The sequence below is a fragment of the Microchirus variegatus genome, assembly GCF_963457635.1.
Source record: "Microchirus variegatus genome assembly, chromosome: 20".
NCBI lineage: Eukaryota > Metazoa > Chordata > Actinopteri > Pleuronectiformes > Soleidae > Microchirus > Microchirus variegatus.
The window spans coordinates 19323405-19345452 of NC_139821.1; the positions used below are offsets into that span (position 1 = coordinate 19323405).

At 41.4% G+C, this 22048-nt stretch overlaps 1 protein-coding gene across 1 annotated transcript; it reads left to right on the forward strand.

Annotated features, from left to right (window-relative positions):
• Window positions 1–955: 955 nt before the first annotated feature.
• Window positions 956–21811, forward strand: LOC310941813 (uncharacterized protein; the record flags this gene model as incomplete). Its single annotated transcript, XM_083907061.1, has 25 exons — window positions 956–1210; window positions 1297–2049; window positions 2126–2353; window positions 2443–2566; window positions 2699–3593; window positions 5404–5429; window positions 6449–6689; window positions 6774–7071; window positions 7218–8018; window positions 8106–8345; window positions 8434–8557; window positions 11364–12263; window positions 13887–14061; window positions 14138–14393; window positions 14677–15004; window positions 15131–15480; window positions 15554–15781; window positions 15943–16066; window positions 16787–17678; window positions 17790–17800; window positions 18152–18341; window positions 18459–18744; window positions 19221–20039; window positions 20125–20355; window positions 20642–21811. 25 exons carry the CDS (start codon window positions 956–958, stop codon window positions 21809–21811), a joined length of 9945 nt encoding a protein of 3314 aa, XP_083763187.1.
• Between the last annotated feature and the right edge of the window lie 237 nt (window positions 21812–22048).

The window sequence follows — 22048 nt, forward strand, 5'->3', positions numbered from 1 at the left end:
ATAATCTCAGCTCACTTGCAAAAATCCCCAAAAACCCCAGAAGCTGTTTATGTTTAAACAAATCTGAGAAGAGACCAATGAGACCAGCTGACAGTCCTTTTTTTGTGCAAATTATATTTTTTATTATCATTTCCTTTTTCACTGCACTCATAAAATTTAGTGGAGCATTGTTTTCAGTTTAATCTGTTACAGCAAAGTAACTTCAAACTTGACCTGAGAACTCAACGCTCTCATGGTCTTCACTTCATGTCCCAGGCCAGGACTGGTCCCGCTCATCACATCTATTCCTTTTCCGAGTTCCCAAAATCCACTCAGAACGTTGTGAAATGGCTGCACTTTGGTGATGGAACAATCTGCAAAATTCACTCCAGCTTCAGAATTTTATTTCCCTGGGCTATATCAAAACTCGACTGACCAACAGTTAAACAGAAACTGTTTTTATCGGAGTGCCTCTTGATCGGGTCTCCCTCAAAAAAGGAATTTAATCTCAAGGGATTAAAAGAAATGTTTTGGGGGAAAGGTCAAATTAAAACTTGTCAACCCAATATATCTGTGATTGGTCAATGAGAGTGCATCAAAGATTATAAAACATGCACTTCTCTCTGTGCTTCATCACCTTCAGCGAGGACGAAATGTCTCCAGTGATCACAGTGTTTTTTGCAGAGTTGCTGTTCGTGTTTGCAGAAGCGGACAATGAAGCTGCTTCCTGTCGGATTCTGGGCAGTCCGGAGTTTCCTCTGTTGGCTAAAGAGGGAGACGTCATGATCGGTGGCATCTTTTCCGTCCACAGCAAAATCACACAGCCTCCGCTTTCCTTTACAGTGAAACCAACGCGGCTCACTTGCTCCAGGTAATCGTAGGCTTTGAATAACAAAACTGTCTCAGTGAATACAAGATTCTATGTTGATCTTTTCGTTTCAGTGTCAACCTCAGGGAGTTCCGATTTGCCCAGACCATGATATTTGCAATAGAAGAAATAAACCGAAGTGACTTTCTTCTCCCGAATGTTTCCGTCGGATACCGTATTTATGACAACTGTGGCTCAACATTGTCCTCCATGCGTGCAGTGATGGCCCTGTTGAACGGCGATGAGCAGACTGCGGGGAAGACGTGCTTCGGTAAATCAGCTGTTCATGCGATCATCGGAGAGTCTGAATCTTCTTCAACAATAGTATTGTCACGTACTACAGGACCATTCAAAATACCAGTGGTAAGTAAAAAGTGTCTGTGTGGGTTATTTTGTGTATTTTGAGCAAATTCTTCATAGCCTCTCTCTCTCTCCCTGTAAATGATCAGATAAGCCATTCAGCGACTTGTGAGTGTTTAAGCAGCAGGAAGGCATTTCCCTCTTTTTTTCGAACGATTGCCAGTGACCTCTATCAAAGCAGAGCCCTCGCTCAGCTGGTCAGACACTTTGGTTGGACGTGGGTCGGTGCAGTCAACAGTGACAGCGATTACGGCAACAACGGCATGGCCATCTTCCTCGCTGCAGCCAGAGAGGAAGGCGTGTGCGTGGAGTACACGGAGAAATTCAACAGAGCAGAGCCGGACAAACTGATGAAGGTGGTCGAAGTGATCCGTAAAAGCTCCGCACAGGTCATCGTGGGTTTCCTGGCCCATGTGGAGATGAACAACCTTTTGGAGCAGCTGAGTCTGCGCAACATCACAGGCCGCCAGTTCATTGGCGTGGAGGCCTGGATCACTGCTGACAGTCTTGTCACTCCCACCAGCTTCAGTGTGTTGGGAGGTTCACTGGGTTTCGCCGTGCAAAAGGCCAATATCAGCGGTTTGGATGACTTTTTAATCAAAGGTTTCTGGGAGAGAGACTGCCAGGAGAGCAGTGGGGGCACCATGGCAGAGACTGCACCTTGCAAAGAAAACCAAAAACTTATTGAGCTCAAAGATGATAATGATGATGATGTGGCAGAGCTGAGATACTCCACTAACATCTACAAAGCCATATATGCTGTGGCCTATTCTCTGCACAGCATACTAAAGTGTAATCACAGTGGGGGGTGTGACACGACGGTGAAGGTTAATCCCTGGCAGGTAAAGTTAACTGATGTCAAAACTCTGCATTATTCATTATGTAACTTAGTGCTAATATTCAGTTCTGAAATTTTAGGTAGTGCACTCCCTGAAACACGTGAACTTCACAATTAAAAATGGGGACCGAGTGTGGTTTGACAAAACTGGAGCTGCTGCAGCTCGGTATGAGGTGGTGAACTGGCAGCGTGAAGCAGACGGGTCGGTCCACTTTAAACCTGTTGGTTACTATGACGCCTCTCTGCCTTCAGGACAAAAGTTTGCACTCAGGACTGAAGATATAATGTGGCCTGGAGGAAACAAAGAGGCAATTATAAAAGAGTAAACTATACATTTCTTACGTGGCCTTGTAGTTTGACAATAACATCACTATTTTTCTTCTTCTCTCATTTAAAGTTACCTGTATCAGTTTGCAGTGAAAGCTGCCTTCCAGGAACTCGTAAAGTCCTTCAAAAAGGAAAGCCTGTCTGCTGCTACGACTGCGTACCATGTGCGGAGGGAGAAATCAGCAACACCACAGGTGCCACCAACCCAAAATATGGCAACTTGGACACACTGTTTGTCTGCTTACACTGTATCATGTTAAAGTTTGCAATGGTAAAAAGTCAAACTCGTGTTTTTGGTATATAACAAACAACATTTCTATTTGCAGATGCTAATGGATGCAGCAAGTGTCCTGAAGAGTACTGGTCCAATCAAAACAGAGATGCATGTATTCTGAAAAACATAGAGTTCCTCTCCTTCCCAGAAGTGATGAGCAAAATACTTGTGTTTTTCACTCTCTTTGGTGTCGTTCTTACTTTACTTGTGGCCACGCTATTTCTGATCAATAAGGACACTCCCTTGGTAAAAGCCAACAACTCTGAGCTGAGCTTCCTGCTGCTCTTCTCCTTGACTCTGTGTTTCCTGTGCTCTCTGACCTTCATCGGCCGGCCGTCTGAGTGGTCCTGCATGCTGCGACACACTGCGTTCGGCATCACCTTTGTCCTCTGTATCTCTTGTATTCTGGGGAAAACCATAGTTGTTTTAATGGCCTTTAAAGCGACACTTCCAAGCAGTAATGTGATGAAATGGTTTGGACCTGCACAGCAGAGACTCAGTGTTCTGGCTTTCACCCTCATACAGGTTTTAATTTGTATTCTGTGGCTGACGATCAAACCTCCATTTCCCTTAAAAAACATCAAACACTATAAGGAGAAGATTATACTGGAGTGTGCTCTGGGTTCACCTGTCGGCTTCTGGGCTGTGCTAGGATACATAGGACTCTTAGCTTTGTTATGTTTTTTTCTCGCCTTTTTGGCTCGAAAGTTACCAGATAATTTTAACGAAGCTAAGTTCATCACGTTCAGCATGTTAATATTCTGCGCAGTCTGGATCACGTTTATTCCAGCTTATGTCAGCTCACCTGGAAAGTTCACAGTGGCTGTGGAGATATTCGCTATTTTAGCCTCTAGTTATGGGATACTTTTCTGCATATTTGCTCCAAAATGTTTTATTATTGTACTCAAACCTGAACTGAACACAAAAAAACATTTAATGGGAAAAGCGTAATCAGCGTGATTACATTGGATTTTCAAAGTTGTATATTTTGACAAAAAAATGTGGAAAAACCTCACAGTGTCTCTGCAGAGGCAGGAATAATAAAAAATGCTTCACATCCTTTCTACAGATTGTTCTCTTTCTACCTTCCTGTCAGTGCATCAGAAGCAAAACACCCATTATTACGTGATAATTTAACCCCCCAGAAATGTTGTTGCTATGCAGTGCAGGGAGTGACCCCCCCCCCCCCCCCCCACCAACCTTCATCTTTTTCCTCTTCTCAGCATACTCCTTATTTCATGGGTGACAAAGTATTTCTGAACTATGTGTCACTTCATGTCTCGAGTCAAGTCAATTTTATTGATAAAACCCAACATCACAAATATGGAGGACGAAACCTGAAATATCAATAAATAAATAAATACAGGAATAAATAAATGCATAAATAAATAAATACAGGAATAAATAAATGCATAAATAAATACATAAATACAGGAATAAATAAATAAATGCACCAATAAATGCATAAATAAATAAATATAGAAATGCATAAATAAATAAATAAATGAATGCTTTAGATTTATTTCTACATTTCTTTTCACCTACATTTATTTATTTCTGTGTCCATATGTTAATGAGGTAGGAGGTCCTAACCTCAGTCAGACAGCATGATTGGTTACAGGAGTGTGCTCGATTCGGGTCTACTACTTCTGCCTTGTGGCGCTGATTCCTGTACAGGAATGTAGTTAGCAAGCAGCCCGCCCACTCCCAACTGCTCAATCTCTGGTTTAGTGATGGCATAATTTCCTACGAGCGGTTGCTAATGAACTACGATCATCAGCGAACGATTTGAGAACCACGCCAACAACAACCAATGATTATGTTCAGTTTCGTCTGGATCGAATAATGAAAGACTGGGCTCAGCTCACCGCCGATCTGCCAGTGACCTCCTCCCGGTCTAGGCCATGGCACTGACTGGAGCTTATTTGCAACGTTACAGGTAGCACGACTCGGGATGGGAATCGTTTGCTTTTGTCTGGCTCTCCGATTCGACCAATCGACCAATCGTGCTGTCTGACTGAGGTTAGGACCTCCTACCTCATTAACATATGGATACAGAAATAAATAAATAAATGTAGGTGAACAGAAATGTAGAAATAAATATAAAGCATTTATTTATTTATGCATTTATTTATGTATATATCTATTTATTGGTGCATTTATTGATTTATTCCTGTATTTATTTATGCATTTATTTATGTACTTATTTATTTATGCATTTATTTATTTATTTATTTATATATTTATTGATATGTCAGGTATCGTCCTCCACACACAAACACAGTTACTGTCTGTACAGGAAGTGACTCCCTCTGTCCTTAGACCCTCTGTCCTTAGACCCTCTGTCCTCAGACCCTCTGTCCTTAGACCCTCTGTCCTTAGACCCTCTGTCCTTAGACCCTCTGTCCTCAGACCCTCTGTCCTTAGACACTCTGGCGTCAGACCCTCTGTCCTTAGACCCTCTGTCCTTAGACCCTCTGTCCTTAGACCCTGTGGCGTCAGACCCTTTGTCCTCAGACCCTCTGTCCTTAGACCCTCTGTCGTCAGACCCTCTGTCGTCAGACCATTTGTCCTCAGACCCTCTGTCCTTAGACCATCTGTCCTCAGACCCTCTGTCCTCAGACCCTCTGTCCTTAGACCCTCTGTCCTCAGACCCTCTAACCTTAGACCCTCTGGCGTCAGACCCTCTGTCGTCAGACCCTTTGTCCTCAGACCCTCTGTCCTTAGACCCTCTGTCCTCAGACCCTCTGTCCTCAGACCCTCTGTCCTCACAGACCCTCACAGTGAGTGAGGACAAACTCCACAAAAACCGTTGTAAAGGGAAAAAATGGGAGAAATCTCAGGAAGAGCCATAGAGGAGGGATCCCTCTGTCAGGACGGACAGATGTGCAGTTGGTGTCCCATGCACAGATAGTTTAGCAGATTACAAGAAAATCTAATCATAATTTAGACAGATTTTAGAAAACCATGTGACTCAATCTAAACACTATTGACCAGTGATTGGTCTATGTCAGTACAAATCTAAACACTGTTCATTTTCTGGGGGACCACTCATCTTAAAATCCCAATGGACTTTCATTCAGCTTGATGATTTATGTATGAGTTTCCTTTGATTTTAACATATTAAACTACATAAAAACACATTTCCAGAACAGTTGTGACACCTTCTAGAAATGCAATAACGCCTAAAATTGATGTGTAATTTGTTGAATAACGTTTATTACATCCTCCTTGGATTTTTTTTCCTTTTTCCTGCACACAGTAAGTGATTTACATCACAACTAATAAAGGCAGACACTCAACAACAACATATGGCTACTTGAGCAAGACAGCAGCAAGCGGTGGAAATATGACAGAAAATGCCAAGAAGTGTCCACAAATTTCTGAACTGACTCGAAGTTCCACACAGGAGCAACAATAACCTTGATCCTGACACTTCAGAAAAAGGTTGAGTGGACCCCTCGCCCCCCAAAAAAACACAAACAATTACAATTACTTACTGTTACTGTTACCCATGCAACAAAATACTTTATGATGTGTCCATGACACAAGGTGCACTACATGAGAGGAACATGGTTCTGTCCATTTCTGTCACTCAACATGTGTGAAACAATCATTCAAGCATTTACACTCTGAAAACCTTAGTCTCCCCCATTAACAGGGGTGAATATTCTTGCTATTTTTGTCAAACTTTCCTGTACAGGCACCTCCCTCCTCTCGTCCCTGAGAAATTAAAAATGAATAGGAATTTCTGAGCTGCAAACATGTATAAATATCACTGCAGGCTGAGATTTGCACTGAGGTAACACAATGATGTCCCTACAGAAGTGTCCCGAACAAGGGTGGACACTTTTACAGCTGCTGTTGGTGGCGTCTTTCTCTCAGGCTGAGGAGCTGCTGTGCAGACAGAGAGGAGATCCTGAAAACCCTCAGCTGTTGAAGGATGGGGACATCATGTTGGGGGGAATATTCTCTTTCCACAGCAGCTGGAAAACCAGATGGGAAAACTATATTGACAAACCATCACCACTGGAATGTACCAGGTAAATGATATACTGTGGAAATCTGTTTAAATGTAACATTTTTTTCTGGGAACAACTGGACTTTTAATTTATGTTTGCATGAAGTTTGAATTTCAGGGGGTTCCAGTTTGCCCAGGCTATGCGTTTTGCCGTTGAGGAGATTAATAACTCGACAGAGTTACTGCCTGCCATCTCTCTGGGCTATAGAATTTATGATGACTGTGGTTCTGTTGCAATAAGTGTGAGAGCTGCACTGGCGCTGGCAAATGGTAATGAAGTTACTTCTGCTCCCTCCAACACACCATGTATCAGACCTGCACAGGTGCTGGCAATTGTGGGAGAAACATCCTCTTCTCCTTGTATGGCCATAGCTACTGTCATCGGGCCATTTCATATCCCAATGGTGGGTGAGTTTAAATGACTACATTAGATTCATAAAGAGAAAGATAATACACAATAATTCTACCTGCTGCTCAGAGGAGATATGATAATGTGACTATTTAACGTTTTAAATCTTTATCTTTGGAGGTAATTCATGTTTTCTTTCAGATCAGCCACTTTGCCACCTGTGCTTGTCTCAGTGACAAGACCAAGTACCCGTCCTTTCTCAGAACGATACCCAGTGACTACTACCAGAGCAGAGCCCTGGCCCTTTTAGTCAAGCACTTTGGATGGACTTGGGTGGGAGCAATCAGAAGTAATGATGATTATGGTAATAATGGAATGGCTATATTCCAAGAAACTGCACAGCCACTGGGCGTCTGTCTGGAGTACTCTGTTTCTGTTTTTAGAACAGATCCACCAGAAAAAATACAAAAGATAATTGATATCATCAAGGCTTCCACCTCCAAGGTAATTGTTGCTTTCCTCAATCACATGGATATGGATGTGCTAATGCATGAGTTGACCCACCACAACTTTACTGGATACCAGTGGGTAGGAAGTGAGGGCTGGATTGGTGATTACCAAATTGCAAAACTAGACAGGCATCACATTCTGGATGGTGCCATAGGCCTGTCCATCCCTAAAGCACATGTCAGTGGCTTGAGAGAGTTCATACTGGACGTGAAGCCACTCAATTCAACAAGTGCTGACTTTTTCACTGAGTTCTGGGAGACATTATTTAGCTGCAAGTTCAAGCAGTCAAAGTCATCATCATCATCAGGGAATCAGAGAGAATGTACTGGACATGAAGAGCTGACTGGAGTCCATAACAGCTTCACTGATATGTCACTCATGCCTATATTTAACAATGTCTACAAAGGAGTGTATGCTGTGGCCCACGCACTTCACCGTGTTCTTGGCTGCAATGAAACATGTAACAAAAAGCTGCAGCCAGATCCATTCACAGTGAGTTTTAAACCTAAACATGTTTTTAATTTGAACAAAAAAAGAAAAAGTTTGTCAGGTAATTAACTTAATGATCATCTATTTAAGATTTTACAGCACATAAGAAAGATTCAATTCAAAACAAAGGAAGGAGACGAGGTTTACTTTAATGAGGATGGAGACCCAGCAGCAAAGTATGAAATTATCAACTGGCAGCCAACAGAACATGGTGCTGTGGACTTTGTCACTGTTGGTCTTTATGATGCTTCTTTACCTTCAGAGAAACAGCTGCATCTGCAAAATAAACCTCTGTTTTTTGCACAGAACTCAAAACTGGCAAGTAACCATGTGACCTGTATTATGAGTTGTTTAATCGTGACTTAATCAAACTGTTAAAATACTAAGACGTGTTGACAAAGACATGTTGTCCGTGCAGGTGCCTGTGTCAGTTTGCAGTGAGATGTGTCCCCCAGGAACTCGCAAGGTTCTCCAAAAAGGAAAACCTGTCTGCTGCTTTGACTGTATAAGATGTGCAGAAGGAGAAATAAGCAACGTTACAGGTCCAGTAATAATCCATCAAAGGTTTTTCACTTTACTTTAAAGAAAGTCTTTGGTTATTTCTGCATCAAAGAACATTCCCCTGGGGAATGTACTGTATGATATGTGGGGTATTCTATTATTATTACTTTTTTTTAAATTATAAATAATATTTATAATTTAAAAAAAATCTATCATTGCTATCATTTCATATGAGATGATAGCAATGCAATATATATATGTATATATACATATATACATATATGTATATATATATTTATAGACACACACACAGACATATATACATAAATATATATATATACACATTTCGGAACAAGGGCCTTTCTACAAGGATGTTCTACCCGTGTGTGCCTGGGTTTTCTCCAGGTTCTCCGGCTTCCTCCCACAGTCCAAAAACATGCGATTAGGTGAATTGGTCACTCTAAATTGACCGTAGGTGTGAGAGTGAGAGTGAATGGTTGTTTGTCTCTATATGTGGCCCTGTGATGGACTGGCAAACTGTCCAGGGTGTACCCCGCCTATCGCCCTATGTCAGCTGAGATAGGCACAGCACCCAGGCACAGGATAAAGTGGTAGATAATGGATGGATGGATATATATATATTAGGGATCCAACGGTAAAGTTTTCCCACGGTTTGGTATGCATCGCGGATTTTGGGTCACGGTATCGGTACGGTTTCGATATCTTAATATAAAACTACTCAGACTAGCAAAGGCAATATTACATTGTAAAAATAATTAAAAGCACAGATATAATCACACCAGAAACTTTATTTAAACAATGGTGCACTATTAGATCAAATTAAACAGCAAACATAAAACCACACAAATTAAACTTTAGTGCTATCCAATAAAAATAAACACAATTTTAACCCACTCACAGAAACTACAACTACAAATACACCATGCTGCTCCAAGTGAAAGAGACGGAGATGACGACATAAATGAGAGGCTTGATCAGAGTCGCACTGTCGGTGAATATGGAGCCAACTTCAGCGTCGCGATGCGAGGAAGACGTTCACCCAGAGCGAAGCATGTCTGTCGATATCCAACTTAAAACCGACTTCACTGCGGTGCATAACCGACGCTTGCAACGTAATGCTTGCACGCCGTGGTGGTTTGTTGACAGTCCTTTTCTCATTCTCGTCGTAGTTTGCGCTGAATCCAAAATCCCACACTTAAACGGACTTAAACGAAGACGGCGCCTCTTCAAACTCGAGTCTTGTTCACTCACCATTGTTTCTGCGGCATGAGCAGACCACGGCACTGAGTGCAGCGCTGCACTCATGTCTCAGCTCCTGAGTGGATCTAGTCGTACGGCCATACAAGGTTTTGATAACGTTTTTAATGGGCCGAAACATACCAAAATACGGTTGTTTGCCGTTGTTTATAGAACCGGGTTGGTACCGAACGGTTCGGTAAAATACCGAATACTGCTGCATCCCTAATATATATTGAAAACAATAACCCCAAAATACAGTGGTTGCATAATGGTTGCCTTGCATCTCAGGTACGGCGTCAGAGATGATGTGCATCCATTCACGTATGTGTCAAAGGTCACTGGTTGCTAACGTCTGAGTAACAGCTGCGCGTCGTGTCCACTGAGTTGCGGAAGGTCGGTAGCACTGCAAAAATTCAGCAGAATTCAGCACTAGTGGCAGAGGAAGTAGGGAAATAAAACATCCGGTTTACTTTTCAGAATAAAACATCCCGTGTTGACCACCACATTATATTTCACTGAACTATAGCATAAGCCCAGCGCACTCCTGTTTCTACGGTCGGTAGAAATACTGCTCTGTTTGTTGTGTTTACAACATATGCAGCGTATTTCTGTGCAAGTACAGCGAGAAAACCTAGCCTCGCAGCTCCAGCTGTCCAGCTGGGAGAAAGTGGGTGGACGTGATATGCAAGCAGTGTAATTTGGCGTAGCTGTGGAATCTTTTGGAGCTGAAAGATTTTGTGAACTTACGTTGAATGTAGCAGATATTTGATAATGTTTAAAAAGTTATGCACTATTTAGTAAATTTAATCATCTATCACTTCTTGTTCAACAACAAACAACAACAAGTTATGCTGTAAATTCGCCAAAAACGCCTCCGTTTTCGCCTTCAATCCAAAATGGCGGCCTTCCTGTAGGTTTCACAGAAAACTTGTGATTGACTTTTGCCCATGGCACAACCTAATGAACGTGTGTACCAAGTTTCGTTCATGTACGTTATTCCCGACAGGAGTTGACCTAGTAGCACTTTTTTGCGACAGTCTGAAGCCCCGCCCACTTCCATTTTTTGACGCACATTCACCGAACCACTATTTTACAAAAATTTTCAGCAAGGTCTGATGTTGTCCCGAAAATTCGTGAGGTTTCGGATACGTTTAGGCCTTCAAAAAGGCACTTTTTTTTGGTGAAGAAGAATAATAATAACTCTTTCAATTACAATAGAGTTCTTGCACAGTCGTGCTCGAACCCTAATTACAAAACCTTATTCTCAAGGCCCTGGTTTACTTCTGTGCACATCAGTATGCGGCCTTGCATGGACCCTGGTATACTCGCGTATCAGGGTCCTGTAGTATCACCTCATTGGGTGGCGGTACAAGTCTGAACGCAGGGAATAGGACACATTCCTACCAAAGAAGAAGAGAACAATGCTTCAACAAGGCTTATTGTTTTAAAGAACAAAAAAATTACTAACTTTCAAAGGCATTGTCTCTATGAATAATGAATGAACATATAACGAACCTTCTATTATCTTGTTATCATGTAGTGATTTTCTTCAGTGTCTCTTACATCTGCTTCATCACTACTTTTCAGATTCTGTCACCTGTGTGCAGTGTCATCCTGAATTCTGGTCAAATGAGAGAAGAGATGCCTGTGTGAAGAAGGAGATAGAGTTTCTATCATATAAAGAAATAATGGGAGCACTTCTCACTGCAGCGTCTCTATTTGGAACGTTCATGACTGCTTTTGTTTCGCTCATTTTTTTCATGCACAGAAAATCTCCCATTGTCAGAGCCAACAACTCTGAGCTGAGCTTCCTGCTGCTCTTCTCCTTGACTCTGTGTTTCCTGTGTTCTCTGAGCTTCATTGGCCAGCCGTCAGAGTGGTCCTGCATGCTGCGACACACTGCATTCGGCATCACTTTTGTCCTCTGTATCTCTTGTATCCTGGGGAAAACTATGGTGGTCCTAATGGCCTTCAGGGCCACACTTCCAGGAAGTAATATGATGAAATGGTTTGGGCCTACACAGCAGAGACTCAGTGTTCTGGCTTTCACTCTCGTACAAATTGTCATATGCATCATTTGGTTAACAAGTTCTCCTCCTTTTCCATTCAAGAATATTCAAGAACTCAAGGACAAGATCATCCTGGAGTGTGCTCTGGGCTCAGCTGTAGGCTTTTGGGCTGTACTTGGATATATAGGAATTCTGGCCGTACTGTGTTTTATTCTTGCTTTTCTGGCTCGGAAATTGCCTGATAACTTTAATGAAGCTAAATTCATCACTTTCAGCATGTTGATATTCTGTGCAGTCTGGATCACTTTTATCCCAGCCTATGTCAGCTCTCCTGGAAAGTTCAGTGTAGCTGTAGAAATATTTGCTATTCTGGCTTCAAGTTTTGGATTGTTGTTTTGCATTTTTATCCCAAAATGCTGCATTATCTTATTAAAACCAGAGAAGAATACAAAGAAGAACATGATGGGGAAGATGACACCATACTCATAATTAGGTGTTCTCGTTTTCATGTAATATTCAGTTGACCCAACTTGTGTTACTCACACATTTTATATTGTGTATAATAGTATGCAGAAACCATAATAATACACAATTATTTGCTCCTTTTAAATGTATGACTGTTTGTAGAGTGCACTCAAACAATAAAACCTATAATCTCACAGACAAAAACATGACTTTGCTTCCATCTCCTGAGGCTTCACTTCAGCTCCTCCTTGTTGTTAAATTAGAATAAAGCTGGTTAGAATAGAGCTGGTTGATCTGGAGAGAGAGTGTGTGTGTGTGTGTGTGATCTTGTACTTGCGGCATACTAAGGACCAGTGAGGGTTTTTAACCAACAAAGTGAGGTCATTTTTACGGAGTGGGGACATTTTGGCCGGTCCTCATTTTGTTTCCATTGAAATCACTTCCTGAGGTTGCTAAAACATGCTATACTCACTTTGTCAATTTTGGGTCAAATATTTGTTGTCAAAGATTTTTTAAAATTTTGGACAACATAGTATAGTATGACGTTTTTGTCAATATTTGACCAAAAATTTTTGGTAAAATGTTTTTTACATTTTGGTCGACATAGTATAAGTATGATGTTTTTGTAAAATTTTGGACCAAAAAAAAAAAAAAAAAAAAAAAATCTAAAAAGTTTTCCAGCCCTTTTTGCTCTGGGGCTCCACCTGCAGACATGTTATGGTACTGCAACCAGTAGTTCTTTATAGATGTCATTCATGAAGTAGATATTTGTAATTGTGTTGATTTATAAAGTGGAAATGCTGGTCCTCACTTTGTCAGCAACCCAGTCCTCAGTATGCAGCAAGTACAAGAATGTGTGTGTGTGTGTGTGGTTCACTGCAAACACCTGATCTGGCTCAAGATCAGAACCAGGAACCAGAAACCATGAATACTGAATCAATAAACGACAAGACACACACAACTAATGATTATTTTCATAATCGATTAATCCGTCAATTATTCTGACAATTATTCGAGTAATCGTTTGGTTCCATAAAATGTCAGAAATGGTTCAAAAAATGTAGATCAGTGTTTGTCAAACCCGGAAATGATGACGATGACAAGTAAAGATACCTCATAAATAGAATGTGTGAATACATAGAGTTTATACGAGCAACATTATTCACAATAGCAGAAAGTAGTGAATGTTTGGCTGCAGTTGTAATAATGTGTCGTCAGGTGAATCTGGCTGTAGATGATTCCCATGATTATGATTATATTTTACGAACATTATATCTTTTGATTCTTGTAAACTTACTGTTAAATGTGGTGCTGCTTGTTTTGGCCAACAGACATTTGTAGAAGTGATGTTGTCCTGGTTCATAGGTTCTAATAATAATAATATTAATCTCCCAACAAATGCAGCAGTTGTGACTCATGACATCACGTTGTTTTTCCAAGGCAGCAAAGTGGTCTTACGTCATCTCTCTGGACCACAGTTACTGATGCAGAGTTATAAAACTCTGCCTACAGGCCATCTTGTTTAGTTGTGAGGTAACACAGGGTTACACAGGTTTGCATACGGTGTGCCTCTTATTTTGCACCAGATGAGAGACTATGGGTGCCCTTGCATTATTATCATGTGCACTTTTTATAGGAGTCTTTGGAGCAAATGAAGATGCTGTGATCTGTAAGATGCTGAGGAGTCCAGAGTTTCCTCTGTTATCAAAGGAGGGAGACGTGATTATTGGTGGAGCGTTCTCCATCCACAGTCACATCACAAATCCTCCATTGTCCTTCACAGAACTTCCAGAGCCTCTCAAGTGCTCCAGGTACTCATTGCTGTGTTATGCGTAATGTTGTTTTTTCTTAATGGAAGAAAAGTAAAAACAGTCGTGTCTCTTTCAGGATAAATTTAAGAGAATTTCGATTTGCCCAAACAATGATGTTTGCCATTGAAGAGATCAACAACAGCAGTTCTTTACTACCTAACATCTCCATCGGTTATAAGCTATTCGACAGCTGCGGTTCGACTTTGCCCTCAACACGTGCAGTGATGGCTCTGATGAATGGGGAGGAGAGGACACAGAGACAGACCTGCAGGAGTCAGTCAACTGTTCATGCCATCATTGGAGCCTCTGAGTCCTCCTCCACTATTGTGATGGTACAGATCGCAGGGACGTTTCAAATACCAGTGGTAAATGTTTGTCATTGTGCTATTCTTTAAAAAAAAAAAAAAAAAAAATGCTTAATATATACATATACAGTATATATATATGTGTGTAAAGTGTCAATTGTTTTCACAGAAGGAGCTGAATGGCTCAATACTCAGATCCTGACAATGTTTTTGTTTCCCTTTAAATTTAAGTAATCACTCAGATATTGTTAATGTATCTTTATTTAATTTTTTTTTTTTTTAAATCTCTGTACGTTTTCTTGTCTTTCAGATCAGCCACTTTGCTACATGTGCTTGTCTAAGTAACAGGAAGGAGTACCCCTTCTTCTTCAGAACCATCCCCAGTGACTACTACCAGAGCCGGGCACTGGCTAAACTGGTAAAACACCTTGGATGGACATGGGTTGGAGCAGTCAGAAGTGACAATGACTATGGTAACAATGGCATGGCTGCGTTTATTGCGGCTGCAAGGCAGGAAGGGGTTTGTGTCGAGTACTCAGTGGCCATTTCACGAACTGACCGCAGGGAGCAGGTTTCCAGGCTGATCAGAGTGATCCGTCAGGGAAGTGCAAGAGTTTTAGTTGCCTTTCTCGCCCAGGGTGAGATGGATATCCTCCTTGAGGAATCTTTGAACCAAAACATGACGGGGTGGCAGTGGGTTGGCAGTGAATCTTGGATTACATCAGGTTTTTTTTCCCATAAGAGGTACTCTGCCATTCTGACAGGGTCTCTGGGCTTCAACATTAAAAAGACAAAGATTGCAGGATTACGAGAGTTTCTTTTAGAAGTGAGCCCACATCAGGACCCTCATAATAATGTACTGAAAGAGTTCTGGGAAGAAACCTTTGGATGCAGTTTCCAATCCACTCATGGCCAGACCCAGTGCTATGGCTCTGAGAGATTGCAGGACGTCAACAATCCCTTCACAGATGTGTCAGAGTTAAGGATATCTAACAACGTCTATAAGGCTGTATATGCTGTGGCACATGCTTTGCATGAAGCGTTAAAATGTGGACAAAGTGGTGAAGTCGGAACCCAGTCCTGTACATGGAAAGATCATTTTGAACTAAAACAGGTAAGAGGTGAACTTCACATTAATAAATACATAAAATACCTATTTTAACTTGTACATTACATTTCGTCACAAGGTTGCAAAACAGCTTCAAGGTGTGAATTTCACGCTTCGGTCTGGAGAGAGAGTGTATTTTGATGAAAATGGAGACCCTGCAGCGACATATGAACTGGTGAACTGGCAGAAAAACCAGGCAGGAGATACAGTGTTTGTGGCTGTAGGGAGCTATGATGCATCACAATCAGGTGGAAAACAGTTCACCATGAATGGACTTAACATTACATGGGCTGCTGAATCCCTCAAGGTATAAATGTTTTCACTCTTTATGAAGGTGTGTGTTTCATATCATTTTGTAACCAAATTAGATAGATTTTTATTTATTCTTCATGACAGATTATTTCCTTCAGCTAAATTATATATTTGAACAACAACAAACTGTGACTGTGGCCTTGTGTGTTGTTTCAGAGGCCACGCTCTGTTTGCAGTGAGAGTTGTCCGCCAGGTTTTCGTCAGGCTGTGATTAAAGGAAAACCCATCTGCTGTTTCTCCTGCATCGCATGCGCTGCTGGAGAGATTAGCAACTCCAACAGTGAGCAAACACTTAACTACTATTAGTTTAAGTCATATTAATGATAATGCTTTTTGTGTAGCACCTTTCACAGACACAATATTCACAAAGTACCCCACAAGAATAAAACTTAAACAGAGAGAGCAACAAGGTAAAACAAAAACAGTAAAGACTTCTCTGGTATAAACAGACACATCACAAATATACAGTTTTATATACTAAAACACTCAAGGCAATACAAGAGCCTGTTTGCACAGGTGGGACTTTAATTGATTTTCAAAATATATAGACCTGCTGCTGAATGTAAAATCAGTGGAAGTTTGTTCCTTAGCTTTCACCTCTACTGTGAAAGCTCCATCACCCTTAGTTTTAAGATTTGACTATGGGACATGGATCAGACACTGGTCAGATCAATAAAACCCAGTTTACATTGAATTTATACTTTAATTCTTCTGTTTATATTCTTAATTCACTGAAACATTCAGGTCCCTGATCATGTGGAGCTTTATATTGTTTATACAATATTTTAAATGGACATGTGTAATCTGCCTCAAAAATAGAACAATGGTTATTAATAAAGCAGAAATAAATGTATGGAAACACATGAGTTTCTCATAATCATGGATTCTTATTGCGTAATAATCCAGATATACCATAATCATTAGTCATTACTATGTTAGTTATGATAACATGTACCTAACAGCAAAAACACATTTTCAGTGATGTACGTTTCTCATCCAGATTCTGCAGAATGCTCTCAGTGTCCACTGGAGTACTGGTCAAACCAAGATAAGAGCCAGTGTGTTCCAAAAGTGATGGAGTTCCTGTCTTACGGAGAAACCATGGGTGCCCTCCTCACTTCCTTCTCGTTATTTGGAGCAAGTTTAACGCTCCTGGTGTCAGGCGTTTTCTTTCATTTCCGTCACACACCTCTCGTCAAAGCCAGTAACTCTGAGCTGAGTTTCCTGTTGCTCTTCTCCTTGACTATGTGTTTCCTATGTTCTCTGACCTTCATAGGCCAGCCCACCAAGTGGTCCTGCATGCTGCGACACACCGCTTTTGGCATCACTTTTGCCCTGTGCATGTCTTGTATCTTAGCCAAGACTATAACAGTTGTCATGGCCTTTGAAGCTAACATGCCTGCAAGCACACTTCCTCAGTGTTCTACCCTGTGTCAGAGAACTAGTGTTCTTAGCTGCACTCTACTGCAGGTCATAGTTTGTGTCTTGTGGTTAAGTCTTGCCCCGCCGTTGCCCCACAAAAACACTGCCATTGCCACAGAGAGGATTATTCTTGAGTGTCATTTTGGTTCTGCAATTGGCTTCTGGGCTGTGCTGGGGTATATCGGATTTTTGGCTGTGCTCTGCTTAATCCTTGCTTTTCTTGCACGAAAATTGCCGGATAATTTCAATGAAGCCAAATTCATCACCTTCAGCATGTTAATATTCTGCACAGTCTGGGCCACTTTCATCCCAGCATATGTCAGCTCTCCTGGAAAGTTCACTGTAGCTGTAGAAATATTTGCTATCCTAGCCTCTAGCTTTGGATTGCTTTTCTGTATATATGCTCCAAAATGTTATATTTTACTATTTAAACCAGAGAGGAATACTAAAAAGCATATGATGGGGAGATAGTCATATATATGAGGAACTGGTTATAGCAATAATCAAAACTTCAACATCTGTTTGATTCAGAAATAGTTTATTTTGGTTTGTCTGTGGAATATATGATGTGGAAAATAAAGTTCAGCCCACGGTGAGTGGAAACCTTCATATGTTGCCCCAGCATCGCACAAATGTTCTTCTATTTGATGACCAACATTAATGGTCAACATTTAAATACAAATATTCAATAGGTTTGCAGGACCTGTTTCCTGGAAGCATGCTTAGGTTCGAGAAATTGTTATGCAAAAAAAAAAAGGAAGGTCATGTGATAGGCCAATCCACCTGTCAGACTACAAGAGCTGTCATTGGTGGGGACAACACTATATTTTTCACACATGTAAGGAAACCCCTAAGGGTTTGTGATAGTTTAAAGATAAAGCCTATAGAATACTCAGCATTGAGCACTAAAAGTTCTAGAGAAGGATGATTCTGCTGAGAGCAGCTCTGCTTCTTCCCTTCCTCCTGACTGTCAGAGGAGGGGAACCTGTATGTCAGACATACGGCACAAAAGAACTGTCTCAGTTTTCTAAAGAGGGAGACATCAACCTTGGAGGCATTTTCTCCTTCCATCAGAACCCAGTCACTGTCAATCCAGGTCTACAGGTGAATCCAGGAACAATCCAATGTGAAGGGTAAGGTTATCACAAAATGTACTGATTGTGTTTCATTGTGTAAACCCATGTGTATATTCATCTATGTTAAGCTTTCTTCTTTTCACACATTTTAAAAAACTTCCCCTTATGTGTCAGACTGGACCCAGGAGAGCTCCAGTATGCATACACTATGATGTTTGCCATAGAGGAGATCAACAACAGCTCGGAGCTGCTGCCAGGGTTGACACTGGGCTACACAATCTTTGACTCCTGCCCCAGTATCCCTCTGTCCATCAAGGCATCATTAAACCTGATGAACAGGTATGCCAGTGGGGAAGTAAGCTGTCCCAGACTCTCCAATGTACACGCAGTCATAGGAGAAACCACATCCACCTCCACAATAGGAATTGCACGCACTGTGGGACCCTTCCATATACCTGTGGTGAGTATCGGGGGCACAGACATCCTCTAAACCAGTGTTTTTCAACCAGTGTGCCGTGGCACACTATTGTGCCGTGAGACATCTTCAGGTGTGCTGTGGGAAATTATCCAATTTCACCTGATTGGTCTAAAAAAAATTTTTTTTTTGAAAACAAATAATGAATTATCTGCAAATAATATGGATATAAATATTCAAGACACTTTGATAATAATTACTAAATTGTTAATACAGGCTACTGAGTAACATTTTTGTTTGGTGGTGTGCCTCGTGATTTTTTCAATGAAAAAAATGTACCTTGGCTCAAAAAAGGTTGAAAAACACTGCTCTAAATAATAACTGCCGAGTGAAAAGGTGTTGTTTAATGAAGAGTAATATTTGTGTGTGTATGATTCATAATGGGCATTGTCTACTTTCATGTCTTCACAAAGTGCAGAAACATAATGAAAAATGCACCATTTCTATCTGTTTTGTTTCAGATCAGTCATTCAGCTACTTGTGCATGTCTTAGTAACAGAAGAGATTATCCGTCCTTCTTCAGGACTATACCAAGTGACATTTACCAGAGCAAAGCTTTGGCAAAGCTGGTAAAACACTTTGGCTGGACCTGGGTGGGGGCGATCAGAACTAACAGTGACTATGGAAATGGTGGCATGGCCACGTTCCTGGAAGCAGCTGAAAAGGAAGGTGTGTGTGTCGAGTACTCGGTGGCTATTTATAGGACTGATCCCAGAAAGTGGTTCTTAGAGGTGGTTGACATTATAAAGAAATCCACGTCTAAAGTGATCGTGGCATTTGCTGACGGCACAGATCTTGACATTCTCATCAAAGAGCTCCATGCTCAGAATGTGACAGGCCTGCAATGGGTGGGCAGTGAAGGCTGGATCACATATCGCTATATTGCCTCTCCTGTCAACTACGCTGTGGTTCAGGGGGCAGTGGGCTTTGCGGCACTCAATGCTCATATACCTGGACTACAGGAGTTCCTGGTCAACAGCAGACCCTCGACCGCACCAGGAGACCGGGGACTGCTGGAGCTGTGGGAGAAGGTGTTCAGCTGCACCCTGACTCCCCATGCAGAGACTCAGGGTTCAGTGGCAGCGTGCACCGGAAAGGAGTCTCTGCGGGATACAAATACACGCTTCACTGATGTTTCAGACGCTAGTCTGCTGAATAATGTTTACAAGGCTACATATGCTGTAGGTCATGCACTACACATGCTGTTCGCCTGCAAAGATGGACAGGGGCCTTTTGAGAACAACACTTGTGCTGACATGGAAAATATTCAACCATGGCAGGTACACAGTGTAGCACCATGACCAACTGTGTGACATTAATTATTATTATTATTATTATATACAACGTTTTGTTCTTTCTGTGCAGGTGCTGCATTATCTGACCCAGGTGAATTTCACCACTAAGATAGGTGAAAACGTGTTCTTTGATGAGTTGGGAGACCCCGTGGCACGTTATGCTCTGGTAAACTGGCAGATGGGTGAGACAGGTTACATACTCTTTGAGACTATTGGCTACTATGACGCTTCCCATCCTGAGGGTCAGCAGTTTGAGATGAAAGGAGACGTAAAAGCCATCTGGGCAGATGAGAATCTTGAGGTGAGTGAATGTAGACAGTAAACTTTTTTTTTTTTTCGAAGTGTTAATTATATTTTTCCAACTTCTATCTGGTCAATGTCTCCTTGAACATTAGTTTCACATAATTATTAAAGTAAGAAACTATGGGTACAAAGACTGAGCATCAGCTAGTGCAAGTGCATCACAATCCATCTTTGAATTATTCTCAGTGTTGACATGCAACGACATTAACATTCTAAATAATTATCTCTCAAGGTAATTCCATTCATATTAGTATGTAATGGGTCTGAATTACACTGTGATGCAGGTTCCCCGGTCCATTTGCAGTGAAAGCTGTTTGCCAGGAACCCGCCGGGCTTTTGTAAAGGGCAAACCTGTCTGCTGCTTCGACTGCATCGTCTGTGCTGACGGGGAGTTCAGCAACAGTACAAGTGAGACAGCAGGACTCCTAGCCTTTACTCTCGCACTCATCATGTTTCTGTTGGGCAAAATCCCTGCCAGTACATTACTGGTCTATCTGAGGATGTGTGTGCTGTACGGCTTAAATATATCTATGCTTTCAGATGCAGTGAAATGTGACAAATGTCCTCCCGACTACAAGTCCAATGAGGAGAGGAACAGCTGTGACTTGAAAGTCATCGAGTTCCTCACCTTCAGGGAACTCATGGGTATACTGCTGGTCACTTTCTCTGTCTTCGGGGCGTGTCTGGCGGTGACAATAGCCTTGATTTTTTTCCACTACAGGCAGACTCCCGTTGTCAGAGCCAACAACTCTGAGCTGAGCTTCCTGCTGCTCTTCTCCTTGACTCTGTGTTTCCTGTGCTCTCTGACCTTCATCGGCCGGCCGTCAGAGTGGTCCTGCATGCTACGACACACTGCATTCGGCATCACCTTTGTCCTCTGTATCTCTTGTGTTCTGGGGAAAACCATAGTGGTTTTAATGGCCTTTAAAGCGACACTTCCAGGCAGTAATGTGATGAAATGGTTTGGACCTGCACAGCAGAGACTCAGTGTTCTGGCTTTCACTCTCATACAGGTTTTAATTTGTATTCTGTGGCTGACGATCAAACCTCCATTTCCCTTAAAAAATACAGAACACTATAAGGAGAAGATTATACTGGAATGTGCTCTGGGTTCACCTGTCGGCTTCTGGGCTGTTCTAGGATACATAGGACTCCTAGCGTTGTTATGTTTTGTTCTCGCCTTTTTGGCTCGAAAGTTACCAGATAATTTTAACGAAGCTAAGTTCATCACGTTCAGCATGTTAATATTCTGCGCAGTCTGGATCACATTTATTCCAGCTTATGTCAGCTCACCTGGAAAGTTCACCGTTGCTGTGGAGATATTCGCTATTTTAGCCTCTAGTTATGGACTCCTCTTCTGCATTTTCATTCCCAAGTGTTACATCATTTTATTGAAACCTGAGAACAATACAAAGAAACATTTAATGGGTAAACTGACCTCAAGAGCCCTTTAATTTTTTTATTTAAATTTGTTTTTCAATGGCAACAATCCTTTGTGAACATTTGTCTGTCTCCAGTTTGTTCATATATATATTAAATATTATATATAGACATTTTACTATATAAATTATTGATTAAGACATGGAATGTGGCACCGAAGTTGCTTGTGTAAGTCTTTCTTTGAGTTGCTTGACATTGATACAGTACTGTTTTATATATATAAAAACTAAAACTCAAATGTGCACGCTGGT